This window comes from Erythrolamprus reginae, chromosome 3, assembly GCF_031021105.1.
Source record: "Erythrolamprus reginae isolate rEryReg1 chromosome 3, rEryReg1.hap1, whole genome shotgun sequence".
Taxonomy (NCBI): domain Eukaryota; kingdom Metazoa; phylum Chordata; class Lepidosauria; order Squamata; family Dipsadidae; genus Erythrolamprus; species Erythrolamprus reginae.
In genome coordinates, this window is record NC_091952.1 from 41,187,046 (window position 1) to 41,209,983 (window position 22,938).

Genomic DNA, 22,938 nt, shown 5'->3' on the forward strand with positions numbered 1-22,938 from the left:
ACTATCTGACCCTGTGGTTTCTTCTCCAAACCACCAAAATTTTAACCTTAGACTATCTACTGTTGACCTCATTCCATTCCTAAGAGGTCTGGAAGGAGCATGCATAAGCGCACCAGCATGCCTACCATCCCTGTCTTAATGTCCCATTTTATTCATATCTATTTCATTTATTAATAAACATTTTTATAAGTATAAAAATGTTTATTAATAAATGAAATAGATACAAATAAAATCTGTTATCTAATATATGCTTGACAAAATTAAAAATAAAAATTCTGTTAAGAAGCAAAATATGAAGAATGAACTCATCACTAGGACACCAGCAAAATGTTTGAAGTGCTTAAGCCCACTTTAAGGCTACTACAATTAAATGCACATTATTTATAATTTAAAACACATCCGTTTAAAATGTATTACCATATTGGCTATTTTTGATTTTTTTATCAGTAATGTTGTTTCGATTCCTTGGGAATTTAATGAATGATGCCAAATAGTTTTAACAAAGTATCCTATTTCAATATATACTGCTCAAAAATTAAAGGGAACACTCAAATAACACTTCCTAGAGCTGAATGAATGAAATATTCTCATTGAATACTTTGTTCTATACAAAATTGAATCTGCACAACAACATGTGAAATTGATTGTCAATCAGTGTTGCTTCCTAAGTGGACAGTTTGATTTCACAGAAGTTTGATTTACTTGGAGTTATATTGTGTTGTTTAAGTGTTCCCTTTGTTTATTTTTTTTTAGCAGTGTATATTTCTTATTGTGTAAGCAGTCTGTCTCATTCAAGATACTGGCATTTGTAAACCTCCTCTTCCATCACTCCATATTCCTCTTCCCCTATGACTGTAGAGACTGAAGGAATATTATTAGCTGCATAAGCTGTATATAAGCTGCAGTTCTTATTTTTTCCAGATTCATTTTGTAATATAAATACATGAAATATAAATCTCTTTTGGTAGAGATGTGATTCAGTTGATCTGCCTTTAATCTTAAATTATTCCATTAAGGATGTCTAACTACTATGAAAGCAGTGATACCTGCATATTAAAATATACAAGAGAATTTAGACAAAATTATTTTTAAACTGATATGAAGCAACCACAATATTCACTTTTTACTAAAATATTGTTTTATATGGCTGATGTAAATAGCACTTAAGCACTTTATAAAGAGACCTCCACAGTCTTGCTTTATTGCTGAAAAAATGCTTACATCTGTAGCCATGAGCTCTTCTTTATCATCCAGGTTGTCCACAGTTGTTACTCCTTGTGAACAGAAGTGATAGTCATAAGGGTTGGAAGACACCAAAAGCATATCTGGAATGGAATATTTTAGAGATTAACATTTATAATTTAGGATATATTATAGTAATTTGTTCAATCTTTCCTATAAAACTAAGGGAGGTGAGTAGGAACATGCAGTGGATTCAACTTAAATTTAGTCTTCCTACAAAAATAAGGCCAACAACTTTTGAAACTTGTCCATTTAATGTGTACTGTCATAATAAACGTCTGATTTTTAAGTGATATTTGATAGTACAGTCTATGCCAGTGTTGGCCAATCTTTTTGGCATCAAGCGGGAGCGCCAGAGACCGGAAGAGCAGCTCTCCAGTGCTGAACCTGAGCTTCCTGTTTATGGTGTGTGCATATGCACTGGTCACCTGGTCCTCCGGTTTCTGGTGTACATGCACATACAAAGACAAGCTGGCCAGCACACATATATGCATGTTGAAAAATGGAAGGTCAGCTTCTCGGCGCAAGGATGTGCAAAAGGGAGCTGCTCTTCCCGTTTCTGGTGTTCCAGCATGCACGAAGACCAGCTGACATGTGCATACTGGAACCAGGAAGAGCAATCGGTGATAGCTGGCATGCCCAGTGATATGGCTCTACTTGCCACTTCCAGCACGAATGCCATAGGGTTTGCTATCACAAGTCAATGCTGAACCTGAGCAATGCTCTGAAATTTGTTTAATTATTATATAATTGAGATGAATAATTGAACGTATTCATTTTATTGATTAAATATTTGTTAGACCAACTCTCTATGCATTTATTATAAGCAGAATTTCAGTGAATTTCTGGAATATTACTGTATAAGCATGCATCTTCATTGGGAAAGTTCTGGGTTGGAAATTGCTGTTTAGCTATGAAATCTATTAGAAGTCTTTGAGCCAACAATGACCCAAAAGATGGATATAGATGTGAATGTGCTCACAAGAAGAAAAGTATGAACTTTTTGCTTTGTTGTAGAAGCAGATTTATTGATTCGGATAGCAACTGTTAATATACAGTAGCCTATGAGAGCTATCAGAACAGCTCTGTGGCTGTTCTTGTCTATGTGCTGGCTACTAACAAATTCCTTTGTATACCATTTTAATGCTGATTACCTTGTAGTTCTGGCTTCTTTTCAGAAAGGATTTGGTAGTAAATGTGGTAACTCCTCTCTCCTGGCTGCTGGAAAATCACTCTTGATTTTTCCAACAAGTCTAAAATCAAAATGCAAAATATTCAATTGCAAGGCTACTTTACCTTATGAAACTGTCTTGGGTTTTATAGGAGATCACTCTAGAAGTAGAGTTTTATGAAAGCAAAATACATATTCAATCTAGCAGTTTGTTTCTACAGTACAAATACAGGGCAAATGATTCTGTAAACCCCATAAATAGAATATAAGTGCAGCAACTGATATTCAGAGGCATCTGGAAATTATTCTTTTTTACATTAAACACTATTATGGTATACAGTATACACTATTATAATTAAAAATCAACTCTTGCCCATTTATTCACTAATCTCATTTATAACTTCATCCTACATAAATTTATTCAATTTTCTTCTAGATTTACTACTCACATATGTCAATGTCAGCAGATGCCAATTTTCCCGATGGCCCAAAATGGATACGGATGAACTTGCCCTAAAACATGTAGAAAGAAAAGGGGCTCACATACTGCTTTTTTCCCAATGTATCACAGTAAGGCTTCTATGTCTATACTACAAAAAGTTAGAATTTTCTAAATCGCCATGCTGTTATCTTTTGCAGCCTAAATATTATTGTTGTTTGCTGTTGCTGCTGCTGCTGTTGTTCTTATTCCTGCCTTTTAGCTTAAAAGGTATATTTTATTTATTTATTTATTTATTTTGTCCAATACACAATACATATTGAAGAGAATAGACATGAAGTATTATATATAAAGAAAAGATATAAAAATAGAGGAGAAGATATATGAAAGGAAGAAAAGATATATGAGATATGAGATAAGGAGAGACAATTGGACAGGGGATGAAAGGCACACTAGTGCACTTATATACGCCCCTTACTGACCTCGTAGGAACCTGGAGAGGTCAATTGTGGATAGTCTAAGGGAGAAATGTTGGGGGTTAGGGGTTGACACTACTGAGTCCGGTAATAAGTTCCACGCTTCGACAACTTGATTGCTAAAGTCATATTTTTTACAGTCAAGCTTGGAGCGATTAATATTAAGTTTGAATTTGTTGCGTGCTCTTGTGTTGTTGCGGTTGAAGCTGAAGTGGTCATTGACAGGCAGGACATTGCAGCATATGATTTTGTGGGCAATACTTAGATCGTGTTTTAGGCGTCGTAGTTCTAAGCTAATCAGACTATGCTTAATAATAAAAGAAATCAGGCATGGAAACAGTTTGTTCTACATCTTAATGGTACCACATAACAAACTAACAAAGCATACACATAATAACCATAAATATATTGCTGCTTTGATTTAAAGTATACTTACAAACCGCGAAGAGTTGTCATTTCTCAGGGTTTTGGCATTGCCAAAAGCTTCCATAGCAGGGTTAGCCTCAATGATTTGATCTTCGAGGGTACCCTATGAAACAATCAGAGATAATATATTTCTACACTCATAGATCAAAATTTTGCCCCAATGAAAACAAATTTATGCACACTGGCTGCCCTATATAACTACCTGGCCAAAGGGAGCCATCACACCTTTCTAGAAGCTGTCCTAAATTTGATAATCACATTGCCTGCTCCTCACTCAAGTTTTTCATTTTTATTTTTTGAAGTGTATAGTGTTTCCTTATTTAAAAACTTACCCCAGTTTTAGTGGCAGGTGCTTGCTATAAAAAAGATTTTAAAAGACAGATTTAGAATTTCAAAAATACAAAATTAGAGCCACAAAAAATGCCAAACAAAGATGAAAACAATCCAATTTTGTTGACGAGAAAATCCAAAATGATTAAATTTTCATAAAAACTAACATATTTAATACATCAAAAATGTTAAATATATTAGATAAATATAAAGAACAGCACCAAGAAGCAAGAAGGTTAAAAAACAAACCCAAAGAAGGAAAACACTATTGGTGATTTTTTTTTTAACGTAATCAAAGTTAAAAAAAAAACTGAAAAGAAAATAAGCGGTTGCAAAGATATTCCAAAAAGGAAAAATGGAAAAGAAAAAAGAAATGCAAGATGAAGAAGAAACAGAATAAGGAAGGATACAAGATGAAAAAGAAGAAAAAGAAACAAGAGATAATTGAAGGAGGGAAACGACAAAAAGCAAGGCTTAAAAGAAAGAGTTGCAAGACTGCTTTGGGGAACTTCCCCCCCTTTTTTGAAAATAAAAATAAGGGAGGGAAGCGAAACACATTGGCCATTAAAAAAAAAAATCCTTGAAGTAACAACATCCTTTTCATGAACGTTTCCCCAAAAGCAATTTTTTCAAGCCTTGCTTATTTCAACAAAAGAAACGGCCATGTCCAACACACTGCCAAACATAAAAGAAGTCCAAAAGGAAACAAAAGAAAAATGAACAAAAGAAAAGAGAAAAAAACATTTTTTGCAAAGGAAGGCCTTACTCCTTTCTTGCCCGGAGAGTCACCCAGGGCTGCGACAATGGCAAAGTATTGAATGACTCGCTTGGTGTTTACAGTCTTACCAGCACCAGATTCTCCGCTTAGAGTAATAGAAATACACAGATGAAGAGCATGAAGCAATTATCAAAAATTTCCCATACTCACACAATCAACCAGTCAACTCCCAACCCCCCAGAAATATACTATAGGGTTCAGAATGGAGAAAGACATTCTAGCATATTTACCATCCTGCTAAGTCTTAAATACTATTTATGAATGAAGGGATTTTGTGGTATCCAGGACACAGGGTGTATTTATGAGATATTTCAAAAAGGGCCTGGATGAACAAGAACAATGTCGCACCAGGGACATCTATCGTTTTCTTGCTCCTGAAAATAATGGGATTGGACAATATGATGCCTCTGTCGCCTTGACCTTTGCCCTGTGTGCAATATGGCCTTGACAAGGGCCTGTCCTGCTTTGAAAAACATAGCTTTAAGTCCAACGGTTGCATCTGAACTTTTTATGGGATGAGACAGATTCTCCTCTTCCCAGATTCCTAAGCAGCACAGTCATCAACAGATTGGATTTTTTTTTCTATCAGTATTAATTACAATTTAGGGTATCAATATGATAAGCATAATATTATTTGACTTTTTTCATACAAATTAGACATAACATTAGAAACAAAAGAAACTGCTACTGATTACATCTAAATGTGTGTTATACAACAAAGATTTAGATCTTGAGTTGATTGGAAATCCGGAGGGATGCCATTTCAATATACAGTAGCTAGCAGTACAAGTTGGAAAAGATAAAGTTAAATGCATTTGTAAGCTTCTACGTGTACATACACATTCTAGATGCATCTGGACCTTCTGAACAAACCACAGGTTAAATGCTCTTAACGTTCTGCTCTAAGAGATTCAGGAAAAACTGCAGCTTCAGACCTTCTGCAGTACATAGTTGTAGATCAGGGTGTCAAACCCACTACCTGTGGGCCAGATGTATCACGTGCTGGCCATGCCTACCCTCATTTTAGTGAAGGGGGGGGGAAATCTGTAATATGCCATGGGATGAAAGAATGACACAGCAATTTTGACACCCCCATTCTAGATAAACTCTGCACTGGAACCTCTTTATTAGCAAGGGGAGACAAGGGATGTTCCCTTTCTCATCCCCATTTCTTCTCAGGAACTGTTGACTGGATGGGCAAGATCAACTCAGCCTGTAGATTTTAACATTTTCCCGAAAGTAAAAGCTGGGATACAAACTATTTAATCATCAATTTGAGTTAAATAGAAATGGTTTTCTGTTGTAGGAAGTGCAGAAGTTCAGAAGTTCCACTTCCTTTGCTGTTCTACACAAAACAGCTTCACACTTGATACATAGAAAATTATTTTAAGTGCTTTGAGGAATGAAAAATAAAATCATAGAGTTTCCTTATATATGAAAGGTTGGTTCAACCACATGTAAAACTGAATTTTCCAAAGAGAGGAACTCAAGCTCAGCAAGATACTGAATTTTTTCCGCACTTAGGTGGGGATCATCTTCTGTGCTATCAATTAAGTTCAATGGCACTGGCCTGGCATTGATTTCATGCTAAAGTTAGCTGCCCTTCCATTGTAATCCCAGCACACAAAGAGCTATACTGAGGTGGGGGTAGGAGTGAGGTCTCTGCAGGCCTAGAGCCAAACATCTCATACTTTCAGCCCCTGCTTTACCTAATTAGGCCATGGCCAAGGCTGGAAGCTTGAGGAGGAGGGAGAAATAGATTAAGCTTTTTATAGCATCATCATGGCTACTTCAGTTAATACTTCTTCCCTTTCTTTCTTTTTACAAATGGGATTTAACCTAATTACTCCCAGAATCCCCTTTTCTCATAATTCCTGCCCATTGTTAATTCTCCAGCTTTGATTTTTATTCTTTCTCTTTTATACTACTACTCTCATAGACAAAAACGTTTTGTACCCATACACAGATCTCTTAAAAATGCATTCTCCTATCTACAAATCGTGGTCATTCATACTCTACTTGTAGCCTTTAATTCAATTATTTTTCATTAATCCCTTTCATTAATGTCCACTGATACTTAATCTCTTCAGTTGTTTCCTTTGTAAATTTGATCTGGTATTTAATATTAGAGTTTTGATTTTTAAGCTCTTGTTCATGTATGGAAGGCAAATGTGCAAACATCCAAGATATATCTAGTAGTCCATTAGTGCAAGGGATTTTATCATGGTTGATGAAAGCAACAGGTAAGATATGGCCATTGAGCTACTTCTATTTAATGAAACAAAAGTGGTGTGGACTTGCTCTAGTTCAGGTTTCCCATTTGTGTATCTTCCAATTGAACTAATCATAGACCACCACAATGTTTCTGGAAGTATGTCCAAATGGAATATGAAGAATTGAATAATATAAATGGAATTTTGGTGGCTTAATTGGAGTCTTTCACAGAAAATGCTTGCCCGGAATATCTAAATGAGATGGTGCCCCCAAAACAAATGATGCACACAGCAAGCATGATCAACCATACAGAGTTATTTGCTATCCCATTTTTGGTTGGCTGTATACCCCCTGAGACAATAGTAGCAGCTGTTCACTGACATATAATATCCAGAAAATCTGAGATAACAAACTGAAAGAGGATAGGGAGTTGCAGGAAGAGATTATTATGTTCCTCAAAGATTGTGCAGCCTGCCCAAACAATTCAGCTTTCTTTTCTCAACAGGATGATATGGTAAACTTGATCTACCTAGAATTGATTTCATATAGAAACCACAGGACAAAAAGAACTTAAACTCAAAAGCACATACAAATGAGATATTAATTGCACAGATAAGAGACAGCACTTACGTGATAAGCATAGACTGATTCTCTCGATCTATAAGGTAAAGAAAAAATATTAAGGTTCAAGTCATTCTTTTTAGAGTTTGTGTCATTAACACCAGCCCACTCACAGTCAAACTATTGTCCTTCTTTTTTAACTTTCTGATTCCAGCTATTAATATAAGATTAGACTCATTATCCTGTCTAATACAGTCATTTGTATAGTCTTATTTTAATAGCTATTCAGAGGGACTCATAAAAACTGCCCTTATTAGATATTAGCATATTAGATTCAGAAAGCTGAGTCTATTTGGGGGTGCTCACGTTAAGTTTGATTAACCATAAATAATCAAAACCAAAATATGTCTGTAGCACATCCAAGAGAAGGATTCTAGTTTTTTGTTACAGTTGTATGCCACTATCCGCCAACTCTCAATGGATTCTGAAGTGGTATATAGTCTCTTTAGAACATTTGGATAGAGAAATGAAGCTGGAATGGTACATTATTCCACATAAATTGTTTCAACTTCTACCATCAAAATGTCACTATAGAGCACTGCACACAAGACAACTAGACACAAGAACAGTTTTTTCCCGGATGCCATCACTCTGCTAAACAAATACTAATTCCCTCATCATTGTCAAACTATTCACAAAGGCTGTATTACTATTACTATTGGTCTTCTCATCGTTCCTATCACTCATCTCCTCCCGCTTATGACTGTATGACTGTAACTTGTTGCTTGTCTCCTTACGATTTAATTGTTCTGATTGTTTATTTGTATCCTATGACAATCATTAAATGTTGTACCTCATGATTCTTGACAAATGTATCTTTTCTTTTATGTATACTGAGAGCATATGCACCAATGACAAATTCCTTGTGTGTCCAATCATACGTGGCCAATAAAAAAATCTATTCAATTCCACTCCTATATAGATAGTCCTTGATTTATGACCACAATTCAGCCCAAAATTTATATTCTTAAGTGAGTCATTTGTTATGTGAATTTTGCCACATTTTATGATATTTCTTGCCACACTTGTTAAGTAAAACACTGCAATTCTTAAGTTAATAATAACACAGTTGTTAAGTAAATCTGTTTCCCCCCTTAACTTTGCTTGTCAGAAGGTCACAAACAGTGATCACATGATCCTCAGACATTGCAACTGTCATAAATATTTGTCAGTTGCCAAGCATCTGAATATTGATCACATGACCATAGGGATGCCGCAATGGTTGTAAGAGTGAAAAATGGCCCTAAGTCTTTTTTTTAGCGCCACTGTAACTTGGGTGACTAAACAAATTGTTGTAAGTTGAGGTCTACCTGTACTAAACTTGTCAGTAGTATAAGGTGTGACACAGGGAGACTCAAAATTCAACAGCTAATTTCACATTGGTAAAGATTTTTTAAAATCATAGAAGTACTGTAATTGAACTCTACTGCATGTTTTCACTTTAGATAAATTACTATGCAAGTCTGTGCTACCTCTAAAAACCATTTTTTCTTCTTTGTGAATCATCATCATCATCATCATTATTATTATTATTATTATTATTATTATTTTCAGATAAATACATCTGCTAGGTACATATGAAGAGTTGGACAACTCTGGAAATATTAAAAAGCATTAAAAGTTGAAAGACAATTGTATAAAATTCATAGCTCTCTATATTTTGTTGGTAAGCAATCCCCTTCATATCGACTCCACCTGGGAAGTATGAAGAATAGGACTAAATCAGGTGTTTACTTGCTTTCCCACAAATGTTTGTAAAAAATGGATTAAACACTTACTGCGCAGCATGTCATTGTAGGCATTATCTGCAATGGCATAGATGTGGGGCGGGACCTCAGATCTCCGCTTGCCTTTATAAGCTGCTACAACTGGAGCTGTATAGACTGGAAGCCATTTATATGGATTTATGGTGACACAGAATAAGCCTGAGTAGGTCTGAGAAGAAAGAAACAGCATAGCTATGAGAAATGTAAACCAGGCTTATTCCAATTGTACAGTTCATTAATCAAACGCAAAGCTCACACTCCAGCAGAGGGCACATTGACAACTCTTAAGAGTTTTTTATTCTCTCTGTTCCACCTCCTAGTTCAATTCATCTGTTTCTTCAAATAAACAATAGTAAGTGAGAAAATACAACGTATTCTTTTTATTATCTCCTTTGCTTAAAGAGGGTGCAAAAATGAAAAGGTAGCAGTAGTAATGGATTCTGAATTAGTTTGCTACAGTTTGTTTTTATCCTTCTAACTTACATAAATCATCCACTTGGTGTAACGCCTTTTCAGGTTATGCAGGACTGAAGCCTCGTTGAGATGAGTTAACATAGCCATATCTTCAATCATGTCAAATTTTGGAGGATTCATAGATTGGACATCATCCTCTTTAACCACAAGAGTCTAGAGGAATCAAACAAATTGTCTGATGAAAACACAATAACCTATCTTGTTTATGTACTCATCCATAAACTCAAAGAAAATTTTTAAGGATCTAGCATGGAACTGTTAAATCACATATTTTACATGACAATGAGGCTTTTAGTTGATGAAGTAGTCTCTAATGCACAAACCTATTCAGCAAGATATGATAACATTTTGACATTTATCTCTTATTATGATAAATTTCAGCCATTGTTTTTACTATTTCTATTGTGGTTTTTATTGGGTCCATAGATTATCAGAGCTGCATTTGCAGAAACTAGCCAGCCCCAGCAGCGAACCAACCCAACCAGCTAAGCAACCCAACCAGCCAGCCACAGACCAGTAGATATGGAGTTGAAGTCTTCCGTGAAACACAGCAGCAGTAGGAAGTCTTGGAAAAATATATTTACTTCTTATTTACACTACTACTGTATACTATACATACATCACACTAGTATCTCACTACAACTACCTCAGTTAAAATAACTCACACGAACCAACAGATCAATACAGCAATACAGCAGCTTCAGATCACACTTCACACAGATCAGGATCAGATATCAGAGAGAGAGCAAGAGAGATCTTGCATATTTAAATATTTTTCACCTGATAACATCACTGCATGCTTAATTGCCTCAGAATGACTCAGCATTCACTATGTAGGCCTTTCTTCTGCATTGAGACATTACCTCAGGATATGCTAAATCCTTACATAGACTACCTTGGAAATTTCCAACTAAAGAGCAAAGGTGGGTTCCTCCTGGGTCAGACTGGTCTTTAGAACCAGTAACGGGAATTTTCCCCTGCTCACCAAACTGGGAGAGATGGTCGGCTAGCCACGCCATGAACTGGTGCTCTCATTTTGTTTTTCAGTTCTGAGCATGCTGCTTTTTGCTTCTGCACGTGTGCAGAAGCTGAGTTTTTGGCACTGCGCGTGCATGCACCCGCATAACTTGCACGTGCACCCCAATGGCATGGGAGGAAGTGACCCGACAGCAAGGTAAGATAAACCTATCCTTGCTCAACAGTAATTCATATATGTTTTCAATCCTTACATCATACTAACAACCAAAATTTAGTAACTAATAGAACATGTTAGTTATTAAATTATTAAATAAGAACAGAAATTAAGCTAGTTTGAACATTTAACAGCAAATTAGATAAAGAAAGAACCGAATGGAACAGAACAGAACTCTTTATTGGCCAAACATTTCTCATTGTAAATGTTATGGAATTTCAGCGTTCAAGGAAAATATCAAAATATCATATTGATATGCTATGCTATCACAATAAATGAATGAAGTGGGGGAATTTTGACCTATAAGAGTAGAACAAAATTATATGCTAAAACATCCTATCAATGACTATTTCAGCTTGAAACCGCAATAATACACAAGCACACAATAGATGCAAAATCAAGCCGGTCCAAACTCGATTGCAGAAAATTTGACTTCAGCAATAGAATGGTCAACACCCGGAATGCTCTACCTGCTCTTCCATTGTTACTTATCAAACCTCCACAGCTTTAACCATTAAACTGTCTACCTTGGACATCATCCATTCCTAAGAGGTCTGTAAGGAGCGTGCATGCCTCCAGCTCCTGTCCTCCTGTCCCCATTATCTATATCTATTTCCTGTGTTCATATTCATGTTTATACTCATACCAGTTGTCTTGTACATGAATGAATGGATGAATGAATGAATGAATGAATGAATAACTAACTAACTAACTAACTAACTAACTAACTAACTAACTAAATAAATAAATAAATAAATAAATAAATAGTTGGAAAAGTTGAACAGTTTAAGTTTGTTTATGGAGCAGATCAAAGCAGACTCTATATCATAGTGTAGTGGTTTAACTCGTCACAATCCATCTACAAAAAGAGGAGAGCTTGTGTTGTGATAATGCTTGGAATATTCCAAGTTTCCTTGGCTCTAGCTGTGGATGGCATTGGATACCAGATTCATATCTGCTGCTGCTGGGTACTGCCCAAGATTCCTACATATATTAAGATTGAAATGAAAAATAAATTGAGATAAATTGAGATTGAAGTGAAACATAGATAAAGTAACAAAAATGTTTCCAGGATTCATATATGTTGAAGACTATTTTACCTTAACTCATAATTATAATAAATAGTGTCTAGATAGACTATGTATTTATAACTAAATACTTGCACTATAAGAATTTTTTTGATTCTAGAAAGAAGTGCAGATAGACTATTATATGTGCAAAAAACCAAAGATTCTAAAATACCTGAAACAGCAGAATGGTTGGTGAAGATGATTGAACTAGCAAAGATGGCAAAATTAACATTTAATTAAAGAAAAATAACTAACTATACTATCAAAAAGATCAAAAGCTTAATAATCTTTTATAATAATGCAATAATCTTAATAATCTTTTTGTTCTTTTTCTCCTTATTACTTATTCACTATTATTTATTTTCTTTTTTCTAATATTTGTATTGTTTTTACCTTGTTTAAACTTCCTTTATTACAAATTAGAAGAAATACATATAGAGAAAATTGCAGAATCTTTTTTTCATGAATGCCAAGAAACAGGAAGAATCCATTCCAGATGGATGGGCATATGGATGCTGTAACTGGGCACTACTGAAAGCTGTATTTCATGAAAGAGCTTCGAAGGTTCAGCCATTGAATCTTTTCCAAGTCAATATTTCACTTTCTTTTTATCGGAAGCTTACCTCCTTATAAAATTAGTTCCATTCAAATAATTGTTTTATGTTAATTTTACATCCCTCATTGCTAGACTGGAAACATTTGAAGGCAGAGTCGTAATTATTGAGGCATCCACTAGCAACCCAATCCTATATCAGTTTACATGGGAGTAACTCCCACTGACTTTCAGGATCATAGTCTTAAGAACTGAGTACTCAAATCTTGCCATGGCTCCTGAATTACAATGCAGTTGTTCCCATGGTATAATGTGGCTACTGCCATTGTGGGTTCGTGTGGATAAATATAACCTAAACAAAACAATAATCTGCAGAGTTTCAAACAGGAAGGTTTGGTGATATTTAGATAAACAGCTGAAGTATATAATTCTATAAATCCAAGAACTAGAATAACTATCTATCATATTACATGTCTGTGCCTGATTAGAATGAATTGTATTTAAGAAATGTTGCTACTCTTATGAAAAGAAAACAGTCTTAGCTTAACAAGGCAGCAATGTCTAATAGTAAAAACATAGTAACTCAAATGCACCTAGCTAGGGAAAGAGGTTTATACATCTTAAATGTATTTACTGAAATGTATCTACTCTTTTTTAATCTGGATGACTTATTAAAATACTAGAAACTAACACATTAGAAGAACATTTTATTGTTCCTTGGCAGCTTATCAGCTTTGCATGTAGGTCTCCAGTTAAATCCCTGGCATCTCCAGAAAGTGCTGTGAAAACACAGTCTGAAATCCTAGAAAGCTTTCACCACCAAACAGCTTTGTAAATTTATCTTAAAACTAAAAGAGGATCCAGGTTTTACTTTTGATATCTAAACCCCAAAGACCCCTGCTAGATGACCTTCCCTCTTATAGACCTGGGCAACCATTAAGATCAGCAAAGTCACTGCTGCATGTGCCTCCTATTTCAGAGTAGAAAATACATAAGGCAGGTAGTTATTTCAGAGTATCATTTGTTCATATAAAATACATAAGGCAGGTAAGTATTGAAACTAAAATATCAAACGTTCTAAAAGAGTATTTCCCCCCTATTTAGTCATATAATGAAGAACATTAGAGAAAGTAAATTCATTGTAGCAGATGTTTGAAAAATGCAACTTAGTATGCCTCTATAATCTTGCTATAGTACAGAGGTTCTCAACGTTTTAAATGCCGCAACCCCTTAATACAGTTCCTCATGTTGTGGTGATCCCCAACCATAATTCTAGAGCCAATTCTCCCAACAGAGCTTTAAACTGATTGGCAGGAAGGTCAGTAAATGCCTGATTGGTCGGATTATAAAAATATGTTCCAAGGCTCCAGAATAGAAGCTTTAGTTCCTAAGACCATAGGAAAGTTGTCTTTTCCCATGGTCTTAGGCAACCCCTATGAAACTGTCGTTCAACCCTCGAAGGGGTCCCCCAGGTTGAGAACCACTGCTATAGTAGTTAAAATGAGGGAGTTTCAGTTTCATCCTTTTAACACCTTTTCTTATAGGACTTCTTTTCAAATTTATACATGTGTAAAGGGGATGTGATGGCTCAGTGGTTAAAGACACTAAGCTTGTCAGCTGTTGAAAGTTGACAGCCTGGATTCAAGACCCAAGCACAACACAACATGGTGAGCTCCTATTCCTTGCCCTGACTCCTGCCAACTTAGCAGTTCAACAATATACAAATGTGAGTGGACTAATAGGTACCACTTTGGTGGAAAGATAGCAGTGTTCCGTGTACCTTTGGCATATAGCCAAGCTGGCCACATGACCATGAAATGTCTCCCGATATAGTTGGCTCCCTTGGCCAAGAAACAGAGTTGAGCACCATGCTTTAGAGTTAGATGTGATTAAACAGAAAAAGCTTTACCTTACTTTTAATATTTAGAAGAATAGTACTATACATAGTTCCCTCTAAGCTGAGCAGTGAGCAATCACTCACTTAAAAATCATCATCAACTCAGAGTTTTCCAAACCTGCCCAGAAGCCGAGAGGGAAATTTTATTATTATTTCTCTGCCGCCCAGTCCCAAAGGGACTGCCGCTCAGACACTATACTTTTCCGCCCACCCCAAAAAAAAATTAGAGGGAATACTGGATAGGTGATACATCCTCAAATGCACCTTGATCTATTTAATTGTAACTCTACAATTCCTGATATAATGACATCAAATGGCAAGGGATACTTTTCCCGCTGCATCCTTTTTACACAAAACCATAATTTAACACTGCATGCCATGTTTAGATGCATTTTCCTTTTTTCCTATCCTCTGCACAATGTTGAGCAAATGTAACTTTCCTTTTCTGTTTTCTATTTGGCTGTTATTTGATATGTTGGATTTTTTTTTTACCTTTCTATCTTTGGTTTCCACTGTGACTTTGCCACCAGAGGATTCTTTAATTTCAATTTCAATAAAAGCCTCCTTGTCATCTGGAATCCAGGCTCTTTTCTTTCCTTTATGAACAAAGAGACAAGAAGAACATAAACATTTTTTTAAAAAGTTGTACAAATAGATATTAGATTTACATCATGCGGGTATCATACATAATTATTTTAAAAGATCTAGAAATATTGTGCATACTATTATTCTTACATTTTAATATACTAATACATACAATACAACTTAAGTCCATACAAATGTACTTCTGTTAAAAATAGAAGAACACAATCCATAAATAGTTTGGCATGCTTTCATTTGGGATGGAAAAAATAAAATACATAGTTATTTTCAAAAACATCAAATTAGAAACCTCTAATTTGAAAAAAATAAAAATAAATCACTATAATAAAATACCATGTTTGGTTATCAGCCATGGAAGCATTAATTCATCCAAATGTATTAGATATAAATAAAATAGTAAGATAGGAAGATATAGTGAACAATCAGGAATTAAAAAATCAGGAAATGGATATTGACCATACATGCAAATTCAAACTAGATACAAGAAAGATTTAGAATTATATGAATTTTATAAAGAACCACAAGAATTTGATAAAATTTTACAGGGGACAGAATAAAAATTTATTAATAAATTATATAATTTTCTACTGTGATTTAAAATGGAAGAAGTAGTGAAGGAAACCCACCTCTGCCGTCAGGCATGGGGGAACTGAGACATCTCCCCCAGGCCTATATATTTTATGCACGGTATGCTGTGTGTATGTTTTTTAAATTATGGGTTTTTAGATATTTTTAAGTATTAGATTTGTACTGTACATTGTTCTTTATTATTGTTGTGAGCCGCCCCGATTCTGCGAAGAGGGGCGGCATAGAAATCTAATAAATCATAATAATAATGATAAATTGGGCAACAAATTTAAGCTATAATATACAATTAGAAGATTGGGAAAGGTTTTTTGGGGGAAACTACAAATTAACAATGGCGACAACATACCAAGAAAATTTATACAAAATGTTCTACAGATGGCATCTACTACCAGCAAGAATAGTGAAAATGTTTCTGAACAGTTCACTGAATTATTGGAAATGCAACCAGACCAAAAGAACATACTATCATATATGCTGGCCATGCACAGCAGCAAAAATATATTGGACAAGAATTAAAAAATGGCTTACAGAGATATTTGAACAACCAATAGAATTAAAACCAAACTATTTTTACTAGGGATAATGACAATAAAATATGAGGAAAAATTTCAATACTTTACATCACATGTTGTAATAGCAGCAAGAATTATTTATGCACAAAATTGGAAGAATAAAAATATACCATCAGAGGAAAATGTGATTTTAAAAGTGCTAGAGTGCACTGAAATGGATAGACTCACAAAAGAATTATCTGATTATAATTTGATATGGAATAAATGGTATAAATGGTTAGAGGAAAGATGCAAAGATTAAGAAGAAACATTAAAGAATCAGATAACAATTATAAAACTGCAAAAGTAGACACAATATAAAATGTAAGATGTAATGTAAATAAATTAGTATAATAGTAGACATAAGATGTACCGTATATGAACTAGTATGCATAACATTATTCTTGTTGCTTTAATTCTTCAGTTACTGAATGGGGAAATGCTGTGATTTGACTGATTAATGTTTAATTTATTCCTATTAATTTTGGAATTGATATTTCTATTATTAATATTCTAGTTCTAAAATTATAATAGATTTTAAAACTTTGGAAATTAAAATTTGCTGCAAAGCTTTGAATTACAATACTGTATTGTGATTAAACATTGCTCAAATATATATTATATTAGATTTTTTTTTAAATGCAAAAAAATGAAGATTTGGCTAAATAATGAAGATTATTTAGGTAAAATATTCAACAATCTTAAGGTCTAATTTTGCAGTAACTCAAATTTATAGCATTGTTTCATCTCTATCAGAAGGAAGTGTATGGCCTTCTATATATAAAATTCTGTATAATACCAGCAAATTAAGTCAATGATAAGTAATATTAGAATCCAGTTAAAGGGAAAATGTGTTTTAAGGCAATTAAAAGCATGCTTTTTTTGCATTTCTCATCCATCAGCTACATCTGAAAGGTCATTTTCCATATTTGATGAAAAGCAAACATGCATTTGCTTAGATAAGGTGACTAAAAAATGAATGGGCACTGATTGCAATCCTAAACATATTTAGCTACATCAATCCTATTTACTTCCATGGGACTTAAATAGCCCATATGTATGATTGCAGAGAATTTTGCAAAATGGAAATTTCTAAACAGCCCATTCACGCAATTTCTAATCAGAGCTTCAAGAGATACCCAAAGGTAGCAAGCTTTCCTAGAATTTATCTAGGAATACATATTCACCTCTTTTTAAAATTTGTATAGGATATATTTCCTCTTAAGAACCAGTCAAATGGAAAATTTGGGGATGAACAATATCATGATTTTTCTCCTTTTCTTTTGTATAATTCTTGCTATTTATTGTAATGTGAGCCAGATCACTCCATTATCAGTGGCAATGGCATTGAGGGAAGTGCTGCTTCATATGATAATATCAGGGTAGAAAAATATGTGTAAATAATCTAGTATCCATCCCTACTATAAATTGTTCTCTCTTAGATGTCTAACAACTTCCTTAGCAATATATTTTGAGGCTAAACAACTATCCTAAGGGATGCTTTATTTGGATTCCTGTACCGTGCATACAGATTGAACCTGAAGGATCCAATTCTTTGATTATATGATTCTCAATTTCATGGAATATTTTCAATATTTTAATTCACTTTGTGAACTTGCTTAATATATACATTTCAGTTGTCCTGTAGTTGCTGTAATAAATGCAAATCACAAGTACAGATTTCTGAATGTCTGATTATAAATTTAAACTCATTTGTGGCAATTATAAACCTGTTTATAAACCATTCTAAATGAATGTTTTCCTAAATATAATTAAAAGCAAGTAAATGCTAAACCAGACATTTCACATAATTATAGCATAGCAACAGACATAAAGATGAAGCTACAATTATTTTACTGCACTCTCCATTACAACCAAAATGACTAAATAAGAATCTGTTTAAGCAGAATTGTTTAACTGTTAATCTAATTGTCTCGGTCTCTATGGTCCTAATCAATTTAAACGTATTTTACAGAATTCCTTTATCCGGGAAGCAATATTAGAACTGGGTTGAAGTCCTTTCCTCGCAAAAAAGTGGTCTTACCATCAAATGCCATAGTTTGATACTTCATCAACTCCTCATAACTTTTCCGGAGGTACTCAGCAGCCTCCCCAAATTCTTCCCTGTCCATCCTACTCATATTGACTATTGGAAGGATAAAGCCTAGTCAGCAGCAAACAGATCAGCCAACTACCCTAGAATATAAAAAGGCAAAACAAAAAAACAAAATACATTTTAGTCAATAATACAGCCAAACCACATTAATATGTCCAGTAACGGTTCACCAACCTTTTAATTGCTGGATGATATGAAATCTGGATGATATGAAAGCATGCGGATTTATGTATTCTATAAATTAAAAATCATGTTCTAATATGTATACATTGCATCAGATTTTACTCCAAATTATAACTCTAGCTGCATATGTGATAATTTTAATTATATAATTTTTTTAATTCTTATCATTACTCCATGTGCTTTGTAACTGTATAAAATCAGAAAGCATAGCGAGATTATATTAAATAATCAAGCGTGTATGCCCGTTGTATAATATCAAAAATCAGACCAAGATGCAACTACTTTAAGTTTATTTCAAAGACAATCACCATCCCAGGAAAAAAATTACTAGTTAGTCAATTTGTATTTAATGAGCATCCAACCAATAGGCTGTAAGTTATCTTAGTTTCATATCTTTGCCAGCTTACACCTCAAAGGAATTTAGCATCCTGTGTGGTAGGTTAACACAAGTGGCGAGTAACACCACAAGATATTATGAAAGCCTATGCATCTGTTTTATTACACATGCCCCAGAATTATTAAGATAAATTGATGGTAACTGCAACAAGATTATTAACATCACTCACTTTATAAACCACAACTACTTCTATTGTTACTAAGCCTTGCTAAAGCAACAGATAATAACTTCACATCCATACATTCATACTGAAACAATCACAATTGCAGTTACACCTGCTGCCCCCCATGGCTTTCTACACATCATCAGTGTACATTCTTTCCATAGTTCCTTTAGCCATATTACGCCTCCCAAGTTTGTCTTCCAGACAATAGTTCATGTTCCCCTACTTCCCTTTTTGTAACAAAGAATGCACTAAGGAAAGCAGGACTTCAGGACAGGACAGGACAGACGTGCAACACAGACATGCTTTGTATTACCAACCTGGCCTATGGGGCTGAGTGACTCTGTGTGTATGTGCCGTGGGGCCCCTTTTTATTGTGCCTCTCAAGGTCAGGATAGGGAGAGATATGTCAGAAATTCCCATGTGTCATATCCACACAGCTCCATTGGTGCTGCTATCCTACTGCCCATAGAGACACAAAAGGCAAACTTTTATCTCTCTGCCGATGCAGGCTGGTTATTTTTACCCCATATTGTCAGACAATCACAAAGGCAGGGAGAGAGACGCTCTTGAGACAGCACAAGACTTTTGAGTTCCAAACTATTCTTTTTAAAAACAGGTTAAATGAGAAGCTTCTTTTCATTCACCTTTGTCATTCTTTCAACCTCTGGCAGGCCGCAATACCTACCAAGAATGTAGTGTTGTTGTTGTTTTTAAAAAATATCCCACAGTGATATTTTTCTTTAGCCAATGCCTCTCATAATCTCAGGGTCCAGATACAAACACTGTAGCTCTGGTTCTGATTTTGCTTGTTATTAATTCAGACATTGAGATTAAAATATGTAAGAAATCTGATTTGGAGTGAAAGGAAAATCTGGGAGAAATTGAATTCTGCACTTACAGAATTGCCATTTCATTTTAAGAGGGGGGGAGAAAGAGAGAGGGAGGGTGGGGGAGGGATGGAGAGCGGGGAGAGAAGCCCAGCTTTGAAAAATATAGGTGTTCCTCAAAGCCTCATGAATTTATGATAAACTAAATATTAGGATAAAGTTGCTGATTTGCAAAGCAGTGTTCATTACAATGGAAAATATTTGCCTATTTTCTATTCCAGCAAAGCATATACTGTATTATGAGTTTTCTAAATGGCAAAAGAAAGGCAAAGAGATAAGCAGATCTAGAGCAGAGGGTAAAATAATGACAATGCCATGATGCAAAGTTTTAACAGGAATTGTATTTTGCTGAAGGACAACTTTGCAAAATACAAAATATTTTTTTAATTTAATAAAATACAAAATACAAGCTGAATGAACACGACTCTCATAGACCACTCTCACTCTGTCAAGAACTTTGGAGTACTCATATCTAAGGATCTAAGTGCCAAAGCCCACATCCCCAAAAAGGCACCAAGAGTTGTAAACCTAATCTTTTGTAGCTTCTTCTACGGTAATATTACACTAATAGCCAGAGCATACAAAACATTTGCTAGACCAATTCTTGAATAGAGCTCATCTGTCTGGAATCCGCACAGCATATCAGACATCAATACAATTGATTGTGTCCAGAGATATTTCACAAGAAGAGCACTCCACTCCTCTGTTTGCAACAGAATACCGTATGCCACCAGACTTGAAATTCTGGGCTTAGACAATTTAGAACTACGCCACCTTTGGTATGACCAAAGCGTAGTTCATAAAATTATCTGCTATAACGGCCTACCTGTTAATGACTACTTCAGCTTCAACCACAATAATACATGAGCACACAGTATATACAAACTTAAAGATAACCATTCCTAACTCAATTACAGAAAATACGACTTCAGCAACAGAGTGGTCAATGCCTGGAATACACTACCTGACTCTGTAGTTTCATCCCCAAACCCCCAAAATTTTAACCTTAGACTATCTATTGTTGACCTCACCCCATTCCTAAGAGGTCTGTAAGGGGCGTGCATAAGTGCACCAGCACGCCCACTGTCCTTGTCCTAATGTATCCTATTATTTTTATTCATATTCATTTCATGTATTCAAATCATGTTTATACCTATATGTACTGTCTAATACGTAACAAATCAATCAATAAATAAAATAATGACAATGCCTTGGTGCAGAATTTTAACAGGAATTGTATTTTGCTGAAGGATGGCTTTGCACTGTGGTTTGGGAGGTGCTAAAAACTCATTAGCTGCTGTCGAGAAAGTTCTGTGTCAAAGGAAAAGGGATGTGCAGATGGAAAAATGAAGTGCTTTTTGGCATTCAACCAATGATATTAATTCTGCCTTCTAATATGTAGGTAAAGTAACACATTTTTAAATGGAAGGTACATAATCTGGATAAATCCTTAATATGTTTGGATAGCATTGGTGAGTACTGTATGTATAAACTAATACAGATGGGTCTACTGAAAAACTGCTGAAGACATCAGACTAGAAACCAGGAAACAGTGAGTTCTAATCTTTTTTGGGCATAAAGTCAGGTGGCTGACGTTGGGTTAGTCACTTTGTCTTGGCCCTAGGAAGAAGGCAATTGCAAACCACTTCTGAAAAACCTTGCCTAGACAATTATAGGGACTTGTCCAGGCTGTCTCCAAGCACCAGACATAATTGTATGGAAGGAGGGACATACTTTAGAAACATTCTTGGTTGGGTGGATATGAAAATGTATTATTAGAATAGACTTTTGTCTAGCAGAAATCCTAGTAAGATTTGATTTCTGGTAGGTAACCCGCAAACAATCGTGAGATTGCAGTTTTTTCTCCCGATTAGGGAGTTGAATAAAATAAAACATTTCCCAATAAGTGGATTTGACACTACTGCTGCTATATTTTAAATGACAAAATGAATTAGTGGCAGACTACAACATTCAGATAAGCAGTGGCTTAATACTCATCATGGCTACTTGTCTGACACTGGACAATGTTGACAAGACTTGAAGCAGTGAATGGTCTGCTTCTATTGTGTATCCAGGGTCATAAGGATTAGCTGGCTCTACATTTAATAAAATAAAATATATGACATATGCTGAATTGTTGAAATATTATGGTAGCAGATATTGTTGTTCAAAAATAAAATAAAGCCATAATTAATGTACCAGTTGGGGTGAAACTTGAATAGGAATAGAATTATATAGCCTTTTGACTTCATTGAGTTAAATGATTGTGGAGATGGGCCTTCAAACTCCCCTAGAGGTTTTATTTTTATAAACTTGTGAATAAGCCAGGATTTCTAGATGCCAAAATGTACTTAACAGCTTATCTGCATATGGGTTTATAAATTGCATGAGTATATATGCACGAATCTGCTGCACAAATCCCAGAGACCAGTTAGGTCCCACAGAGTGGGTCTTCTCTGGGTCCCGTAAACGAAACAATGTCGCTTGGCGGGACCCAAGGGAAGAGTCTTCTCTGTGGCGGCCCCGACCCTCTGGAACCAACTCCCCCCAGAGATTAGAATTGCCCCGACCCTCTGGAACCAACTCCCCTCAGAGATTAGAATTGCTCTGGAACCAACTCCCCCCCAGAGATTAGAATTGCTCCACCCTCCTTGCCTTTCGTAAGCTTCTTAAAACCCACCTCTGCCGCCAGGCATGGGGGAATTGAGATACTCTTTCCCTCTAGGCCTTTACAATTTTATGCATGGTATGTCTGTATGTATGTTGGTTTTACAATAGGGGTTTTTAACTGTTTATAT

The 22,938-nt window shown here is 35.2% G+C and overlaps 1 protein-coding gene across 1 annotated transcript in view; it reads right to left on the bottom strand.

Annotated features, from left to right (window-relative positions):
• Positions 1 to 18,532, bottom strand: part of LOC139163779 (myosin-7B-like) — a 52,028-nt gene extending 33,496 nt beyond the window's left edge. The window contains exons 1-11 of the mRNA XM_070744885.1: positions 18,436 to 18,532; positions 15,142 to 15,245; positions 9,947 to 10,090; positions 9,476 to 9,632; positions 7,707 to 7,734; positions 4,851 to 4,947; positions 4,087 to 4,110; positions 3,765 to 3,857; positions 2,863 to 2,926; positions 2,397 to 2,495; positions 1,222 to 1,325 (exon numbers count right to left, since the gene is read on the bottom strand). Coding sequence (XP_070600986.1) covers positions 1,222 to 1,325; positions 2,397 to 2,495; positions 2,863 to 2,926; positions 3,765 to 3,857; positions 4,087 to 4,110; positions 4,851 to 4,947; positions 7,707 to 7,734; positions 9,476 to 9,632; positions 9,947 to 10,090; positions 15,142 to 15,245; positions 18,436 to 18,532 — 1,011 coding nt within the window. The remainder of the gene's footprint in view (positions 1 to 1,221; positions 1,326 to 2,396; positions 2,496 to 2,862; positions 2,927 to 3,764; positions 3,858 to 4,086; positions 4,111 to 4,850; positions 4,948 to 7,706; positions 7,735 to 9,475; positions 9,633 to 9,946; positions 10,091 to 15,141; positions 15,246 to 18,435) is intronic.
• Positions 18,533 to 22,938: the final 4,406 nt, after the last annotated feature.